Here is an 18,372-nt window from a genome sequence, read left to right on the forward strand (position 1 = left end):
TCCTTCCTCAGCTGACCCTTGACCCCTGCTCCCCTCCTACCAGTGGAAGCCACTCACCTGTTTCCAGTCCAGTAATCACCTCCCAGACTCCTCAGCACCTTGTCAGATCTTCCAATTAAGATCCATCACGCCAGTTTTTAAGCCATTTTATTTTTTCATTTAGTCGTTTTAAAAACTCTAAAGTCTTAAAAGAGAAAAACATAAAACAAAATACAATTAAAATAATTTTTAACTTGTCACTTTATTAGCTGAAATTGCTAGATTGTACAGCAGTAAAAACAGGAAGTGGTTATTGTGATCCGGTGAATTAAAAAAACAAAACGACACCAGACCTCAATCTCCCTGCGTTTCACTGAGCTGCAAATCGTTTCACCTCAGAGAATCTTTAACCCGTCTTTTGTATCACCATTTCTGGTTTATTAAAAAAACTGCAATAAATAAAATAATGTTTAGCCTGGTGGCCCACCAGGCTTAAAATACACAAATCAGCTGGAAAACCAACAGCAATCACCTGGAGGAGGAATAAAACTCAATCAGAGCAACTAGCCTGTCCTGTGATTTAGCTCCGGTCTTTTTATGATGTTTTTTCTGCTGAAGGTTTGACCTGTAAGGTTCAGTAATGTGATAAATCCTTCAGAACCTGAACAGTTTGGACCTTTTTCTGGATGATGACTTACTGTGGGTTAAAAAGCAGAGTGGCCGCTGAGGCAGGAAATGGAGCTGGTGGACCCGTCTCTGACCGATAATCAAATCTGTTTTTCAGACGTGTCTAATGGAGCCACCGCTCACGTCACTGCCGACCGTTTCCCGTCACCTGCCTCTTCCACGACAGCTTCAATTACAGAGGAGAGACGGTGCTGCATAATGGATCCGTCACAGATGTCCACTGACTGACCAGAAGGGACAGAAAGGGGCAAAAGAGACGAACTGGAGCAACCAGAGTTTCTGTTACAAAGATCCGGTTAAGAACTGGTTCAGTAAGGTGAATGTTCTGTCTGAACGATTCTCCAGTCTGAGTCAGCAGCCAATCAGGCAAAATAAAAAAATAAATAAAACCTCCATGTTAAACCAGCCGACATCCAGAGAGACATTTAGGAATCAGTTCAAAACAAGGAATCAGTTCAAAACAAGGAATCAGTTCAAAATCACAACAGTCAGGTCCTTTTAGGATGTTGTAATCTGTTCAAATTCACAAATCAGTTCAGAGAATTTAATCCGTTTGGTGTCCAGAACCTTTTTAGAATCAGGAATCTGTTCAGTCCAGAATCTGTTCAATCGGGAATCTGTTCAGTGGAAGGAAACGAGCAGAAAACCTGAACTGAAACTGAAAATCTCCATCAGAAACCACAAAAACTTCCTGATCCAGAAAACTTGAAACTATCAGGTAATTCCGAGTCTTAATTAATTTAGACTCCTAATCAGCCAATCTGGGTTAAATGACTCTCCAGCCTCTGCAGCGCCCCCTCTGCTGATGATGCGCTCCTGCAACAACATCCATCACCTTCCTCCTCCTCCTCCTCACTGGTACCCAGAGCGACAAACCTCAGTGCATCACAGTGTTTGATTGTAGCCCGAGTCGTGCAGCTGTTCCGCTGCTCCAGAACTGGTGAACTGAACCAAACCGAACCGAACCGGGAGGAACCGGGCCACCGCGCCGGGATGGACCCCGAGCTGGAGCCGCGTTTCCTGCTGTGAAGAGCGGAGCAGGAGCCTGGAAAACCCCGGAGGGAAGCGGAGGAGGTGGCGGGGGGGATCCGGGGGACAGAGCCATGGCGACTGGCGGCGGCGGAGGCGGCGGCGGGGCGGCGCGCAGGCGGAGAGCCGGGATCCCCGGGTTCTGCTGGAAGACCTGCTGCTTCCCGCTCCTGCTCTGCGTGGTGTCGGTGTGCGGGGAGGAGAAGACCTTCATAGTGGAGGTAAGAGGAGGTTTTCTGAAGGCAGAGAACAACATCGGGAACTGAACTGATCCGGACTCAGAATCGGTTCAGCGCTTTGTTTTCTGACGCTCCAGCGTCAGTAACATCGTCACAAACTAGCAGCTTAATTGCTCATTAAGCCTGATTGTTTCCGCCTGTTTGGCAGCTTTAATAAGTCCTTCAGATCCTCTGCTCCCCCCTCCCCCGCCTGCTGCTGCTGCTTCTCTACATTCAGACACATGTTGACCAGAAACAGGCAGGTTAAAGTGAAGCTCCAGTCCAAATATAGCCTCTCCTCCATAATTCATGGATCTGCTCTGAGTCGAGGTGAATGGGGGAAACTGATGGAGATGTTGGTGATCTGGATCGGTGCTGCTGCTGCTGTTTTCCTGTTTTGTTGCTGGAGATGCTTTGATTGAGACAAAGAGAGCGCCCGTGGCAGCGCGGAGTGGAACAAAGGAGGAGATGTTTTCTCCACAGCAGTCTGAGACCAGAGGAGGCAGAGAGACTCAGCTCCACCGTGAAAACATCACAAAGTTAGAGAGGCAGCAAACTGTGGAGGGAAAAACTCCTGGATGATGGATTAGAAAATCCAAGTCCATCTTGTGTGTGTGTGTGTGTGTGTGTGTGTGTGTGTGTGTGTGTGTGTGTGGGTGGGTGGGGGGTCCCATAAGGGTCTCATCTGGGCTGGAGAGTGGGCCCAGTGGAGGAAATTAAATGGAAACTCTGCTCTCCAATGGGTCAGACTCAGACTGTTTCCACACCTGGTAGTCCGGTAGACTCGGTTCAAAACTGCAACATTTGTTCCATTTTCAGCTGCTGTGGTTCAGCTCCTCACTGCTCTGAGTCAAACGAAACGATTAAATAAATGTTCCCCTCACCTGTGGGGGCGCTGCACCAAGAAACACTGAGGGAAACCACTGAACAAGAAGACACTGAGCGCAACTTCCTTCACCAAATGGAGACAAAAATGTAGCGTCAGATTGAGGGGTGCACCAATTTATCGGTGGAGATTTCCTTAATTTAAGGGGATCGGTGATCGGTTGATACGTATGTGAAGCCGATCTTTTCCCCGATCTTATTTACTTCGGCAAACATCTTCTGCTCTTCCGTTAGAGAGGTTTAACCGACAGACTCACCCATCAGGTCATGTCTGCACTTTCGCAGTTATTAATAGTCACGCCACTGTTACCAGCTGAGCTACATTCTTGCTATATTTAGCAACATTTCAGACAAAAAATAAAATCGGAATCATAAGGTCAGGCTTTTTAAAGATCAGTAATTGGCGATCTGACAGGAAACAACAACCAGCTTAGCGGTTGGGGGATTTCTCTTTAGTTTTTGGCTAAAGACCACGAGTCACTTTTACAGTTAGCGCTAGGCTAACATGTTGGTTTCACTTCCTGCTTTTGGAGCGGTCTGAGGTCCGCTTGGTGTTCACATTCAAACCAAACCAGAGTTCACTTCAACCGAACCCAGACCGAGGTCTGGACGAACGGAGTTTATTTTCTGGTTCAGTTGCGCATTCACAGCTCCCCAAACGAACCGGACTTTCTAGGCAAACACATTAAAACGGACTGAGCAGGGACGGTGGAAACCAACCTTAAATCAGCACCACATACCACTGACTGGCATTTTAAAACTCATGCCTTTGTGTCTTGTTGCAGCTGCAGGAACGATGCAGAGACGAAACGCTCCAGGCTTCCAGCTCTTTAACTCATCCGGTCATATTTTCATTGTTTGTTATTCTGTTTGCACAACCTTTCCAAATATTCCTCTCTGGGTTTCGTTAGTCATAGTCCTACGTACTGCAGTGGAGGCTGTTTATTCATTGTATAGATCTATTTAAACCAGATTCTGAGGTTTTACTGATTTCCATGTTTCATGGAGATCAGACATTCCTGTCCTAATTTTAGCCTCTTTCTGAGAACTGTGAGGTTTTAAAATCAGTCTGAAAAACTCCGGTTCACTATTTAGTTATTTAGTAATTTATTAATATCAGATTCAAACACTTAATTCTGCCTGATTATAAAGTTAGGATTAATGTAGCTTAACTTTACTAATCTTATTTGAGTTTTATTTGTTCTATTTTATATCAACTTCATCTAGTTTAATCAATCCATCCATTTTCTTTCACCCTTGTCCCTAGTGAGGGGTGCTGGTGCCGATCTCCAGCGAACATTTCAGGCGAGAGGCAGGGTCACCTGGACAGGTTGCCTGGACAGGTCGCAGGGCAACACAGAGACAGACAGGACACACAACCACCCAGGGAGAATTTAGAGAAACCAATTAACCTGACAGTCATGTTTTTGGACTGTGGGAGGAAGCCGGAGAACCTGCAGAGAACCCACCATGCACAGGGAGAACATGGAGACTCCATGCAGAAAGACCGGGAATCAAACCCAGGACCTTCTTGCTGCAAGGCAACAGCTCTACCAACTGTGCCACTGTGCAGCCCAATCTAGTTTAATATTTATTGTATATTAATTTATTATTGCATAGCTTGACTTTACTCCATTTGTTTTAGTTTTTTTTTTTTTTTTTGCTTACCTTTGTTTATCTTTGCTCAGTTTAACTGAGTTTTGTTTAGTTTGTTACTTGGTTGCTTGCACTAATTTAGCTTAGCTTAGATTGTTACTTTGGCTTAACTTATTTGAACCTTATTTATTTGAGCTCAGTTTAGATCAGATTTACTGATTTTAGCTTTGCTAAGTTTGCAGTAGCTTCACTTAATTTAAGGCTTAGCGTAGCTTCATTTGGGGGATCTTTGCTCAGATTAGCTTTTTTTGTTTAACTTGGGCCTGTATGATCTTAGTTTAGCTTCTTTTCTCTTAGCTTAGCTTAGCTTAGCTTAGCTTAGCTTAGCTTAGCTTAGCTTAGCAGAGTACAGGTTCCTGTAGAGCAGGGGTGTCCGAATTCGGTCCTCAAGGGCCGGTATCCTGTATGTTTTAGTTCTCTCGATAGTGGTAGTAACAACCTCCTCAGCAAGGCTTGGGCCTTCTGATGAGCCATCATTTGATGCAGGTGTGTAAAACCAGGGAGAAAACTAAAACATGCAGGATGCCGGCCCTCGAGGACCGACTTTGGACACCCCTGGTCTAGAGGATTTTATTACTGACTGCTGCAGGGCTAACATGCTACGGGAAACATCCTGTCCCGTGTTTCTGTGAGGGTGACGTGGCAATAGAAAACGATGCCTAACTGCAGATTTCTGCTCCATAATGGAGGTAATGGGCTGAAAGTGTGTCTGAGCCCTACAAGCCGGTGTCAGGCGGGTTTCCTCCCTCCCAGGAGGGGAGGCTTCTGGGAAAGATGATGGTTGTAAACACAGCATTAGAGCTGAGAATGGGTTGGAAGTGGGCTGCTGCTGCTGCTGCTGCTTAGTGGGTGGGTGGGTGTGAATTCACGGCCACTTCGAGTCAGCGCTGTCCTGATTAGTCATTGTTGGAGATAAATACACACATTTGTAACGTTTTCAGATTGACAGCTTTGTTGTCGCTCTTCCTCTCTCCAGCCATTGTCTTCGTCACGCCCACACTCGCTTCGCTTTGCTGCTCGCTCGGTGAAGCCGCAGCTGGAACTAACAGGAGCTGTCACTGTGGGTTTGATGATGGTTTTGTTCTGTCTGAAACCAGCCGAACCCGGACCGAGGAGACGGTCGCTATGGAAACATGAGTAAACGTCTGTAGAGCCATTAAAACGTCACATCCGATGTTTTCAACTAACGATTCAGTTCACAGCAGCAGAGTTTGTGTAGCGGTCCACAAAACCAGCTTTTATATCCCATTCCCCCTTATCGCCAAGCTAAATATTTAGCTATAAGTTAAACATTAACCTAAATATTTAGTTAGCAAGTTAAATATTGACCTAGCTTACTAAATATTTAGGTCTGAGCTAAATGCTTGGTTTGGAAAATAAATATTTAATTTCAAAATTAAATGTTTAGTTGAGTAAACAACTAAACATTTAGTGTGTCATTATTTACATTAACAGGATTTTCATCAACGAGATTTTGATTTGCTACACCTCCGTCTTAGCTTGCAGATAAAAGCTATGCTAGCCAAGCTAATGTTGCTAGTAAATATCACAGATGTTTTTCTATGTATTATACAGAGGTGGGTAGAGTACTCAAATACTGTAACTGAGTAATAGTTGTAATGTACTTATGTTGTTTATCAGTTAGATAGGAACGAAGTGAGAGCTAGTTTAAGTTTGTGGGTTGTTTATTGTTGACATAGCAACTGCCTACCAAGATGGCTGTCTGTTTAAGATACATCGTTCTCATGTGTCGTCACATGAGAACGAAAAGGAAATCAAATGTTGAGGTAAAAGTTAATCTGAACTCTTCAAAGAGTTATTGTAGTTGGTGATGGCTGTTGGCAGGAAAGATCTCCTGTAGCAGTTGTTATTTAAATTGTTTGAATCAATTTAAATCAGACTCAAACAAATGGATTGTCAGAGTTGTCCATAGTTTTCTTGATTTTATGTAAAATGGAGGTTCCACAGAACAGAACCAGGCTTCATTACCAGTTTGTTGAGCCTTTTTAGGTTCCAGGACAGCTGGCTAGGACTTTTCTTCACCGCTAGCGCTAGCTAGCTCACATTTACAACCCGGAGAGGGAGGTGAGTGCTGATGGGAGACCTCCATACTCAACGAGTCTGGAGGTCTCCCAACTAGACATTTAGCTGGTGGATTAAATATTTAGTTCCAAAGTTAACATTTAATTTCCAAACTAAATATTTATTTTCCAAATTAATTATTAAGCCTGCTAGCTAAATGTTTAGCTAGCATCCTACACCTTATCTAAATATTTAGGTTGTAACTAAATATTTTCACGTTATTCAAACATTTCTAAAAAAAAACAAAACATCACACTAAATATTTAGCTTTCTAATGTAATATTTTTTAAGTTTTACTGTAAACCACATTATTTTTTTTATATATTTTATTTTCTATTTTCGTGTGAATTTACTTGCTTTTATTGCCGCTGTGCGACAATAAAGGAACTTCTTTTTCTGAAAACAAATACAGTAAAATATCTGTTGTCCTATTTTTTATTTGATGGATATGTTTTACATGTAGGAAAAATATTTATCAAAAATAATACATTTTTGATCATAATACAAATGTTTCAAGCGTATTTGCAGGAAATGTGTTCATATTTTGCATTATTTTAATTAGTTTTAGCTTTAATTGACTGTTGTTCACATTAATCTGAACTGGACACTGAAAGCTCGTTTTGAGGTGGATCCACTGGAGGAAAGGTTTTAATGTGGCGCCGCTGCATGTGCAGCAGATGACATTTATCTCCGCGGCAGCGTGGAGCGAAGTGCAGATCTGAGCACAGCTCTAATTATAAACGAACAGCAGGCGGAGGAGCAGCGAACTCCTGAGAGCAGCGCAGGAGGATTAGGTCTGATCGGAGCGGCTGCAGGAACAAGAAACCATTTCACACCAACACGGACATTTAATTATGAAGCTGCTATGGATCCTCCTGCTGTTTGTCTGAAGATCTGCTCACATCTTATCCAAACTACTAATTAAAATAGAAAAATACAAAACAATTTTTCTGTTGTTGGGTTTAGCAGCAGGATGTGGTGAGATCTAACTTCCTGTTCACAGAGAAGCCAAAATAAAGAACCATGAAGGGAAAGATGAATGTTGGCCATTGGTCCCAGTGAGTCCAGTTTAGACGTCACTGGATGTTGGACTGGTTTAAATGGTCTGCCAGGAATAATCTGAAGATGTTCTGATGCAGACCTGAGGTTGTTTTGAATCTTTAATGAGGTGGCGGCTTTAACGCTCTGTTCCTGCTCTGATGTACTGGTTTATGGCAGTTTAAAGGAAATATCTCAGAAACAACTGGATGATGGATCGTGAAACGTTCAGATATTCCTGATGAGTTCTGGATGAAACTGCTGATCCTGATTTCTCTGCAGCTGAGCTGAGAATGAGGCCTGGATGATCAACTGAAGTTTGATGTAGCATCTCCATCCATTTACAAACAGTCTGAGAAACTCTGGTTCACTCCTGCTGCACTTTATTTAATCATTTATTAATTTAAATCCACTCAAACATTTAATTCTGCCAAACTTTAAGGTTCGAATTAATTTAGCTTCATTTTGTTAATCCTATATTATTTGAGTTTTATTTATCCTATTTTATTAATTTTTCAGACACCTTGACCTAATTTAACATTTTAGTGTATTGCTTAGTTTAGCTTTGTTTACCTTAGCTTTAGGTTTCCTTTGGTGACTTGCCTTAACTGAGCTTAGCTTAGTTTGTATTATTTTAGTTTGTAGCTTATTTGAACCTTATTTGTTTTGTCTTAGTTTAGATAAGATTTGCTGGTCTAAGTTTAGCTTAGCGTCACATATATCTGATCTTAGATTAGCATAATTGAACTTGTCTGATTTTAGCTTATCTGAATGTGTAGATATAGTAAATCTTATCAATATTATTTATCATCAGGTGTGTTGGTCCAAAACAGCACAGCATCCAGATGTGAGCCAGCTGTGCTCCTCATTAAAGCCATGTAATAAACACGTCTCATATGATCCAGTTTAACAAAATGTAATTTATTCTCACATGTATGATGCCTTTATGACCTTTTATTTTTGTGTTTTATGATGTAAAGCACTTTGAACTGCCTTGTTGCTGAAATAACAAATAAACTGATTGACTGAAAGATCCACTTCAGAGCTCCTGCTCTGATTTGCTCATCGGTTCTGTTTCTGCCTGGTTCTGAAGGGATTCTGTGTCTCTCATTAATAAAGTGGGCAAACTGTTTGCCATAAAGGCCTGAGAGAGCAGGTTCTGGAGGTTTTTATTGAGATAGTGAGCTGATCATGTCCTCCGTGACCCGGTCCGTCTGACTGAGAGAACTCTGCTTCATCCAGACTGATTAATCGGATCTTGTCTGATCCCTGGAAGACAAAGTGCAGAAGTCCTGACAGGAAGTGTCGGCGGCGGCCCGACGATCTGCCCTGGGGGGGAATCCTGGGCAGCAGGCCGGCGCTCTGCGCGGCAGCAGGTCAGCTCCATTAATCAGCCGCCACTCGGCTGTTTTCTGTCCTGATTGCTGCGATCGGATCGGGTTTTCCAGCTCGTTGCTCTGCTCTCCTGCTGCCACATTCAGAAATAGAAAATCATTTCTCATATTTTAAGACCTGGTCTCATCCAGAACCAGGCCGAAACGATAACAAAGGTTGCTGGAAGATAAATTACCCCAGAAGTTATCAGGATAAACGATAATGTTTTGAGACCATTTTCTAGTAATATAACGGTAATGGCACATAACACATTCTCACAGACCAATAAACTTTAAATTCTGATTAACATTTAACACTGGAACTGGAAGACATTTTAATGTCCCAAAGAAATAAAACAACAAATGAATTATGAAGCCCCTGTAAAAAAAAAAAAATAGTTCTTCAAAAGACCAGAACATCAGACTGAAACTTTTATCATCCAGTTTAAAAGAGAAATCCAATAAATTATGCAAATGGAAATTACTAAGCTTGTTTTAATTAATCATGCAGTTAAGATGCAACAGTACCGTTCAAACTGCAGAGGCTTTGAAAACTATCAAATCTGATTTAATTCCACATCTGGAAGTGAAACAGATCAGAGTTTTTTTGTGATCTTTTTGTGAAAATGTCAGAATCAGCTGTTAAAAAGTGCCGTTTGTTTCACATTCAGCTGCTGTTAGATCCATTAGATCAGTGTTTCTCCACCCTGGTCCTCACCGCCCCCCTGCTCTGCAGGTTTTAGATGTGTCTCTATTCCAGAACAGCTGATTCAAATGATTGCATGACCATCAAGTGCTGCAGAAGCCTGTTAATCACTCAAAGATACAATTCAGGTGTGAGGCAGAAGGGAAACACCTAAAACATGCAGGACAGGGGGGCGGTGAGGACCAGGGTTGAGAAACACTGCATTAGGTTAAAGTGATTTGGTTTTTTATCTCAGTTATTTGTGGGTTTAATCAGGTCAGAGACATAAATGTGATTAAAGCAAAGTTTAAAATCTGTTCATTAAAGCTCGTTTGCTGCTGCGCTAATGTGAGCCACAGATTTATTTCATCTGCGCGCTGCTGAATGTTTTCTTTCATTAAACTTTCCTATAAACATGATTATAGTAACAGAGATGCTGAAGATAAAAAAAACCTGATGAAACATTAATAACAAGAGTTTCATCAGGGAGAAATTAATGATAAAAACATGAAAATGCTGACAGTCTGTCTCAACATTGAGTTATGTAGAAATACTTGCATGTTTTTGACTTCTACTAAAATTACTACAAAATGTAAGTAAAATATTTAGATGTTTTCTCTTTGCAGTTTTTATTTATACAGATTATTTCCATATTTTTAGTTGCAGGATGTTTACATCTATATTTGTAGAGTTACGACCCCATCATGAACTTTTTCTGCTTCATAGTCTGTTTAAAGTAAAACTGTTGGGTTTTTTTTTAGCTGTGATAATAAACGTCGGGCTCACCTCGTGTTGCTCGGTGCTGGGAACCTGAGGATGTTACTGGTTGGATGTGACTTTTAAAGAGAAAGAAAACAGGAAGACGCTCCATAACTGGAGCTATCTGTGGATTTAGGATCGATTTGTGGATCCATGAGAATCAGATTTACTCAGAAGGAAAAACTCTTCAGTCGGTTTCTGATCCGAGTTTCTGCAGCAGGAAGAAGATTTTATTGAGGTTTATGGAGATCATAAGAAATTAGTTTTTGTGTTTTGTAGTGACAGTTTCTCTCCAATTAGAAACCTTTTTAATAAACCTGCTTGTTTCTCTTCAGACCAGGAAAGTTTTAACTGCTTGTTTCTGTCTCACATTATTTCTCAGCGATAGCGTCTCCGTCTACATGGAGCTCATCATTAAAGGGGCATTTTGTGTTTTCCAGGCACATAGTGACATTTTTTATCAAAATCAAGTACAAATTTTACCTTCACTTGCCATAAAAATGCTGCATATATAAAATATGACTTTGAAATGTGACTTTGTATTTAACGCTGTTTGGGCCTCTGTCTCCTTAAAAACGTGTTTGGGTTTTTCCAAACATGTTTCTGTCCATCATGGTCCAACTTGTCTACTTGCTGGACGTCCATTCACGTCTCTGGCTTTCTGATGGTTCGTAGTTGATCTTTGAACCCTTCCCTGACGTTTCCCCTCCTTCCTGTCGTGTCTCCCAGACGTGGCTGAAGAACTACGGCTACCTGCTGCCTCATGACGTCAGGACGTCGGACCTGCGGCAGGAGAAGGCCATGCAGTCCGCCGTGGCGGCCATGCAGCGTTTCTACGGGATCCCGGTGACGGGACTCCTGGACGAAACGACCGTAAAGTGAGTCACACTGCGTTTCCATGACAAATGGGATCAAATCTTTGTCTATATTCCGCTAATGTAAAAAAATTAAAATAAAAAAAAATTCGCAATTGCGTTTTTTCCATTAAATAAGGAATTAGATAAAAATGATGCGTGAATGAGATAATTAAAAATCAAGGCAGAGAGGATGTAAATGTGAAATATATTCATAATTCAGCCAATCAGACGAGACTTCCTCTGATTCAACTTTTTATGAACTGTGATGCTCAGCGGGCTCAGCTGGGTGGAGCCAGCTGCACATTGTGCAAAAAATAAAAAAGAAAAAAGCTACAAATCACGAAGAAGAGGACAGGAAGTAGTCTTCTTCATGGTTTCCGCCAGTAGTAACCATAGACAGTAACATGCTGATGTTGATCATGTGACTCGTGTGACGCCTTTAGAAGTAAATTATCCCTGTGCAAAAAACTTTTTATAGAAAAACTTTTGTTTTTTTTTTGTTTGTTTTGTTTTGTTTTAATTGGCGTGTTTCCATTAAGTGAATTTATTCTTGTAATTTAAGTTTGGGCAGTTCTGTGGTTCCTGGAAGCAGCTACTGTTGTTGCTGAGTCAGATTTTATTGAAATATTCTGTCCTGTCGTCATGTCCCGTCCCGCGCTGAGCCAAAGCTGCTCCTTGTGTCCAGGTGGATGCGGCGGCCTCGCTGCGGCGTTCCCGACCATCCTCACACCAGCCGGCGCCAGAGGAACAAGCGCTACGCACTGACGGGGCAGAAATGGAGGGAGAAGAGGATCACCTACAGGTAGCGCAATAAGCAATCAATCAATTCATCCCATGATCAATTAAAACGAGTTCAATCATTAAAAAATGTAAAAACTGGATGACAAAAGTCTTCAGTCTGGTGCTTTGGCCTCAACTAAACATTTTATTGAAAACCAATTTTGTTTACAGAGACTTCATAATTCATTTTATTTGTTGTTTTATTTATTTAAAATGTCTTCCAGCTCCAGTTTTAAATGTTCATTAGAATTTAAGAGAATGTTTTAATATTTTATTACTTCCAAATGGTCTCAAAACAACATTGTTTATCACAATTTATCGTCCAACAAAATTTGTTATTGTGACAATAACAATAACAATTCATTATTGTTATTGTGCTGTTAACCAGAGTGTCCCACGGTACCCTAAATGCACCATTCTCTCTGCTGCTGGTTCTCTCCAGAGGCCCTAAAGCAGATTAGGAAACTCCCAGGAGACACTGAACACATCCTGCTCCTCCAGAACCAACATGGCTCCACCAAACTTTATTAGAAATCTAACCAAAAAGAATCTGCAGCTGTTTCCCTGCAGCTTCTCCTTCTTGCCTTTGTGACTTAAACAGCATCAACTGGTGAATAAAGCGACCGATGAGTTAAATCCTCTGTGGTGATTTAGCAGAGAGGCAGTCTGGTGGGGAACGAAGCCCGGCCCAGTGGGACCGGCACCGGGCTCTTAGGCAGAACCGACACCCATAAATACTCCCATCCACAAGGCTCAGAGCCAGAGATGGTTTATGTTAAATAAGCATACAGCAGTAAACCAGGCTGTAACGCAGAAAGGAAACTATTAAGACAGATGAATTAATAATTTACTGCTAGTGCTACGTTTCAAAAGGAAATAATAATAATAGTAATAGTGGTGGGACTTGATTAAAGAGTTTAATCGAGTTAATTACAGCATATGTAATTAATCAAAAAACAAAATATTGGCAAAATTGTTGTGATCTGTTTTTTCTGTGTATTTATTTTGAGGTTTTTCTGTGTTTATTAGCCTGTTCCCCTGTTTGATCCCAGCTGTGTCTCGTTTCTTTGATGACCCTCCCAGTGTATTTAGTCCCACCTGTTGTCTTTGTCTCTTCCTCGTCGTGCGTCCTGTCTGAGTGGGATGGTGGCACGCACCATCCCACTCAGAGCTCCATCGGGTTAATGTAAATTAATGTCCCTGAACATTAAATTCATCATCATCTTCATCACAACCTGGGTCTCTGCGCCTCTCCTCATCCACACATCATGACAAAAATAAGCAACATTTTCTGTTAACCTGTTTTGCTGCTAAATTATTGAATAAATAGCCATATGAGCATAAGAAATGCATTTTTACTTTTTTATTTTATTTTGCATTATGCATTTTATTTGCATCATGATGACATTTATTTTGGAAGTTTGTAGGAACTAATATCAGGGATGTTGGTTCCCGTGGTGCATCTGGGAGAGATGTGCCTTCTGGTGAAGCATGTGAAGGTTAGCGCATGAAAAAGTTAAGTTAAAATAGTTTAATGAACGCTGAAAAAATTGCCTTTTCTGGATAACCGTCCCTTCTTGTTTTGGACTCTGTGTAGTTGGACATCTTTTTGGCAAAAATTTTCATACTTTGCTACTTTTGGTGGTGATAAGTAACCATAGCAACAGCAGCTCCGAGAATGAGCTCAGCAGTCCCACCAGCTATTTGCTAATTCCTGCTGGCTAGTCTGAAGGAGCTGAGTGGAACTGCGTTTTGAAGGCGGAGCTAGGTCCAGCCAGGCGTTTTAAACAGCTGAAAGGTTGCCATGGAGATTAAAGGATTTCTCAAACATGCATGAAATAATCAAAGCAACACTCCAGGACTGTTTTTGATGAGAAAATCAAATTATAACATGATGTCAAGATCAAAAAATGCCAAGCTTGATACTGCCCCTTTAAGTTTATTGTTGCCAAGGAGAAATTTCACTCAGATTTTTGTGAAACTAAAACTCTCCAAGGCAACATGACCTTTTATTGGACCGCATCAATCCCACTCCGCCTCGCACGTACCATCCCACTCAGAGCTCCATCGGGTTAATGTAAATTACCGCCTCCCTGCGGGATACTGAAGGCATCCCGGCGGCGCTGCCTCCCACTCTGCAGAGTCAGCTCCGGTTACTGGCTACTCTGGGTCTCCTCCTCCTGTTTCACCTCCCGTCAGTCCAGACGGGCCTGCAGGCTCCGATCATTTCAAATCTGATTGCTCATCTTCTGAGGCACCGAAGCCCCGTCTCTTTAAACGACGCTCCTTATGAGGCGTTTGGTGACAGTTTGGAGGAGGCTGGCTGCATCGGATCGTTTAGCATACATGAAGTATTTATTCCCACCTGCTGAGTTTTGTTCCAGTTTCTCCTTCATCCGCCGACTCCCGTGGGAGTGTTTCGGTGCTTGTTCGTCTTGGCGGAGCTGCAGCTGTGAGTTCACCCAGCGACGTTCCTGTAAATCCCTCTTCATGTTCTGGGAAGTCTGAGAGCAGAAAGCAAAACACACAAACGGAAACGAAACGACAGAAAACGTTTCCAGTTGACAACAGAGGCTGAGCGTATGGAGGACCAAAACTGACATGATTTAAAATAAAAGCAGAAATATATATAATTAGTTTTTCCTTTTCTTTATACTTGCGTTTTTGGAAAAAAATAAAGTGTATATAGAAATATAAACATATAAAAAGTTGACTGTCCATCCCAATGGACATCAAGAGTATATGAGCCAACGTTTAATTATTTGGTGTTAACATGCGAGAAAAATTTATCTGTAGCATTTTGCAGCTTATTTGTGGTTTCACAGGTCATTTATTTTATTTTATTGTTTTATTTTTATGTTTTTTATGAGCATAAACGCTGACTGTTGAACTGCTTGCAAAAGAAAATGTTTTTTTTTTGTATTTTAGTGTTGAAGTGGAGTAAAAATTTATTTTATTTTTTTTTGCTGCATTGATAAAAATCAGGTCTGAAGGGTTTAATTAGATTTACATGGTTCTGATTGTTTAATTTGGATTTTCATCTAAAACATCAACAGAAATCTGCTCAGCTTCTTTGCCGGACCTTTTCCTGCAGCGTCCTTCCTCTTCCTCTCTTCCTTTCTCTGCCCTCCATGCCTCCATCCGTCTCCTCCAGCCGTTTTCCATTGAGTTTCTCCAGATCTGCCGGTGAGACGAGCGATAAAAGCGAATAAAAATGGACGGCACGTTTCCTCTCCTGCAATTACTCTGTAACGACCTTTCTGCCTCGTTTATCTGCAGCTGCGCGCATCAGGCTGCACATTAACCGAGCTGCAGCCTCAGATGGAAACATCAGCAGATCAGAAAGAAATTATTCAACTCAAAAACACAGATTGGGATCATAATTGTACCGTCTGCACAGCGGTGGAGCCGAAGCGCTTCAGTTATCTGTTCTGCAGAGTTCTGGCCAAGCATTTCTTTTCTGCTTAAATAGCTTGTATCAATTTTCCAAAACTGCTTATCTTTTTTCTAAGAGGATAAAAATAACGGTCATTCATTTAAACTGGTTACAAATTAGAGGTTTGCAGTTTTGGGGAGGAAATAAAAACAGACAAGTTTATCATTTTATTTTATTTAATAATTTTTTAAGAGAGTAAAAATAGATAAGTAGATAGATAAACATTTTTATTCACACGTTGGTGTTTTTTCTTTCTTTTAGTATTTGTGGAATTTACTATATTTTTCTGTCTGATACATTTTGATTTAATGTGATATTTTTATGTAATTTATTTTTATTTAAATGTTTAATTTTTTAAACTTTTTATTTTATTTTTATCTAAATATTTAATTTTTGTTTCATTTTAAGTTTTTATTATAATTTTTATTTTTTAATTTTGCTAATTAAACTTTGAGCTGATAACTGTTAATTTGAGCTTCCTGTGCTCTGATTGGTCCGTTTCCAGGCTGAAGTGACTCCTGTCAGAAAAATACTAAAATAATTTCCTCTGCTCCCCAGAATATCAAACTACACCCCCAAGGTGGGGGAGAAGGACACGCACCGAGCGATCCGCCAAGCCTTCAACGTGTGGCAGGCTGTCACTCCCCTCTCCTTCCAGGTCAGAAACCAGCAGCTTCTCCTGATCTTCTTCCATCGTTATGAAGATCATTTTAATACATTTAATGTCGAGTTTCTCATCCAATCAGGAGGTCCCAAACTCAGACGTGGAGAGCGACGGGAAAGACGCCGACATCATCATCTTCTTCGCCTCTGGTTTCCATGGCGACAGCTCTCCATTTGACGGCGAAGGGGGATTCCTGGCCCACGCCTACTTCCCAGGCGCCGGCATTGGAGGAGACACCCACTTCGACTCTGACGAGCCGTGGACGCTGGGAAACGCCAACCATGACGGTGAGAGCCGCCGCCCGGGGTCACAGAGGTCAAACAGCCGTCAGAATCTAATACCTGGTTTTTAATAGTTTATTTGAACTGCTTTACATCTGGGAGTCATTTAGTGTTTACTTTAAATTAGTTTTTGGTTTATTTTAATTTTTATTCTATTTTTATTAAAATGTTCAGTTTGATTTTTGTTTTGTTTTTATATTTTATTTATTTTAATTTAAATGCTTAATTTCTTTTTGTTTTATTTTAGTTCTTTATTCATTTTTATGTAAATGTTTCATATAAACTACATTTTTATTTTATTTTAATTGTTCATTTACTTATTGAAACGGTATTGAATTGAAATGTTCACACTGGTTCTGATCAGTTTATTATTGGATCACCTGATTGATTTTTTTCCCTCTCAAATCCTGTGGAAGCAGCAAAGTGGTCATGTCTTTTGAACATTTGAGGTTAGAATTTCATTATTTTTAATCCACTTCTTCTTCAGGTTTAAGGAAAACCTTCACAAAAACAAAGTTTACAGTTTAAGGTGGCAGCAAATGAAATGCAACAAACCAAAACTTTCTGAGTTTCCTTCCTCCTGAAGTGTTTGAGACACATTTAAATGTGTTTCTGCTTTCCATAAAAGCTCTTCATCCTGCAATGCTCTGTCTGTCTCTATCAAACACACACACACACGCAGACACGCACACACCTAGACACTCGTGCGTGGTGTAATTGAAAGATTAGCGAGCAGATAGCGCAGGGTGATTCATGCTATCCGCTTCGGAAGGACAAATGGGACACATTGTTCACTTTGGATTAAAACTTCATGTTCCCACCTAAGTCTGGTGACGGTTCGTTATTAACCTGCAGGACAAAACTGAGGGCAAAGCAACCCACAGGAACTAGAACCACAGGAACCAGAACCTCTCTCTTCATGGAGGGACTCATCCCTTCCCTGGTTTGTAGAAACAAATAGAAATTCATTAAGAGGTGCTTACTTTATGCAACCATCAACAAAGACGGTTTAAATGTATTTATTTCATTTAATTGATTTGGTAAATATATTGCACATTTACTGAAAACGTGCCAGAATTAACCAAAAAACTATTTTTCATCTGTTGTCACTTGACAATGCTCAGTTTATCCTGCTTAAACAAAATAAAGGTTATATAAATAAGGTTAAAATGATTTCACTACACAAATTGTATCAATAGGTACAAAAATTAAATCAATACAAAACAAAATCAGGAAACTACAACACAATTATCATAGAAAATGAAAACTAAATAATTTTCTGTCAATAATGAGATTTGATCAGCATGTTCAAACATTTAAAAAAATGACATGAAATCTTGTTTGATCCCATCAAATTAATGGATAGAAAACAATAAAATAAAAATGTTCATGAATTAAAAAATGTTTAGGGTTGCTTCCTTTTTTTACTTGTTCATTAAAATACAACGGAGTATTTCCAAAATATGAAAATTAAATCTGTGCAAGCAGCAGAAATGTTATTCAAGACGAGGAAAACTGCAAGCTGTGAATACCTTTTCATTTTGTTTGTTTAATCTCCATGGCAACCATTCAGCAGTGCAAAACACCTGGGTGGACTTAGCCCCGCCTACGAGGCTCAGCTCCTCCTTTAACAGGCAAACTAAGCCACAGCATTTTTATATTTGTTTATTGTGAATAAAATTATTATTAAATCTGATTTGACAGTTTCAACAGAAATGATTTTAAAAATTCCACATTGTTAGTAAATGGCAAGTTTATTTTGTAGGTAACACTTTATTTGAAGGGGGGTGAATAAGACTGACATGACACTGTCATAAACATGACATAACACCTGTCATGAACATGAATAAACCTTCATGAATATTTATGACTGTTGTCATAAAGAGTCATTCGGTAAATTATGACACTTTTAATACAAAGTTGACATTATTCAAAATGTCTGTTATGACAACTTGACATTAAC

The 18,372-nt window shown here is 40.4% G+C and overlaps 1 protein-coding gene across 1 annotated transcript in view; it reads left to right on the forward strand.

Annotated features, from left to right (window-relative positions):
- The first annotated feature begins 224 nt into the window (after positions 1-224).
- mmp24 (matrix metallopeptidase 24) overlaps positions 225-18,372 on the forward strand; it is a 31,905-nt gene continuing 13,757 nt past the window's right edge. The window contains exons 1-5 of the mRNA XM_007574942.2: positions 225-1,916; positions 11,121-11,269; positions 11,934-12,050; positions 16,023-16,122; positions 16,211-16,415. Of these exons, the coding sequence (XP_007575004.1) occupies positions 1,770-1,916; positions 11,121-11,269; positions 11,934-12,050; positions 16,023-16,122; positions 16,211-16,415 (718 nt within the window). The 5' untranslated portion in view covers positions 225-1,769. The remainder of the gene's footprint in view (positions 1,917-11,120; positions 11,270-11,933; positions 12,051-16,022; positions 16,123-16,210; positions 16,416-18,372) is intronic.

This window comes from Poecilia formosa, unplaced genomic scaffold, assembly GCF_000485575.1.
Source record: "Poecilia formosa unplaced genomic scaffold, Poecilia_formosa-5.1.2 Scaffold365, whole genome shotgun sequence".
Taxonomy (NCBI): Eukaryota; Metazoa; Chordata; class Actinopteri; order Cyprinodontiformes; family Poeciliidae; genus Poecilia; species Poecilia formosa.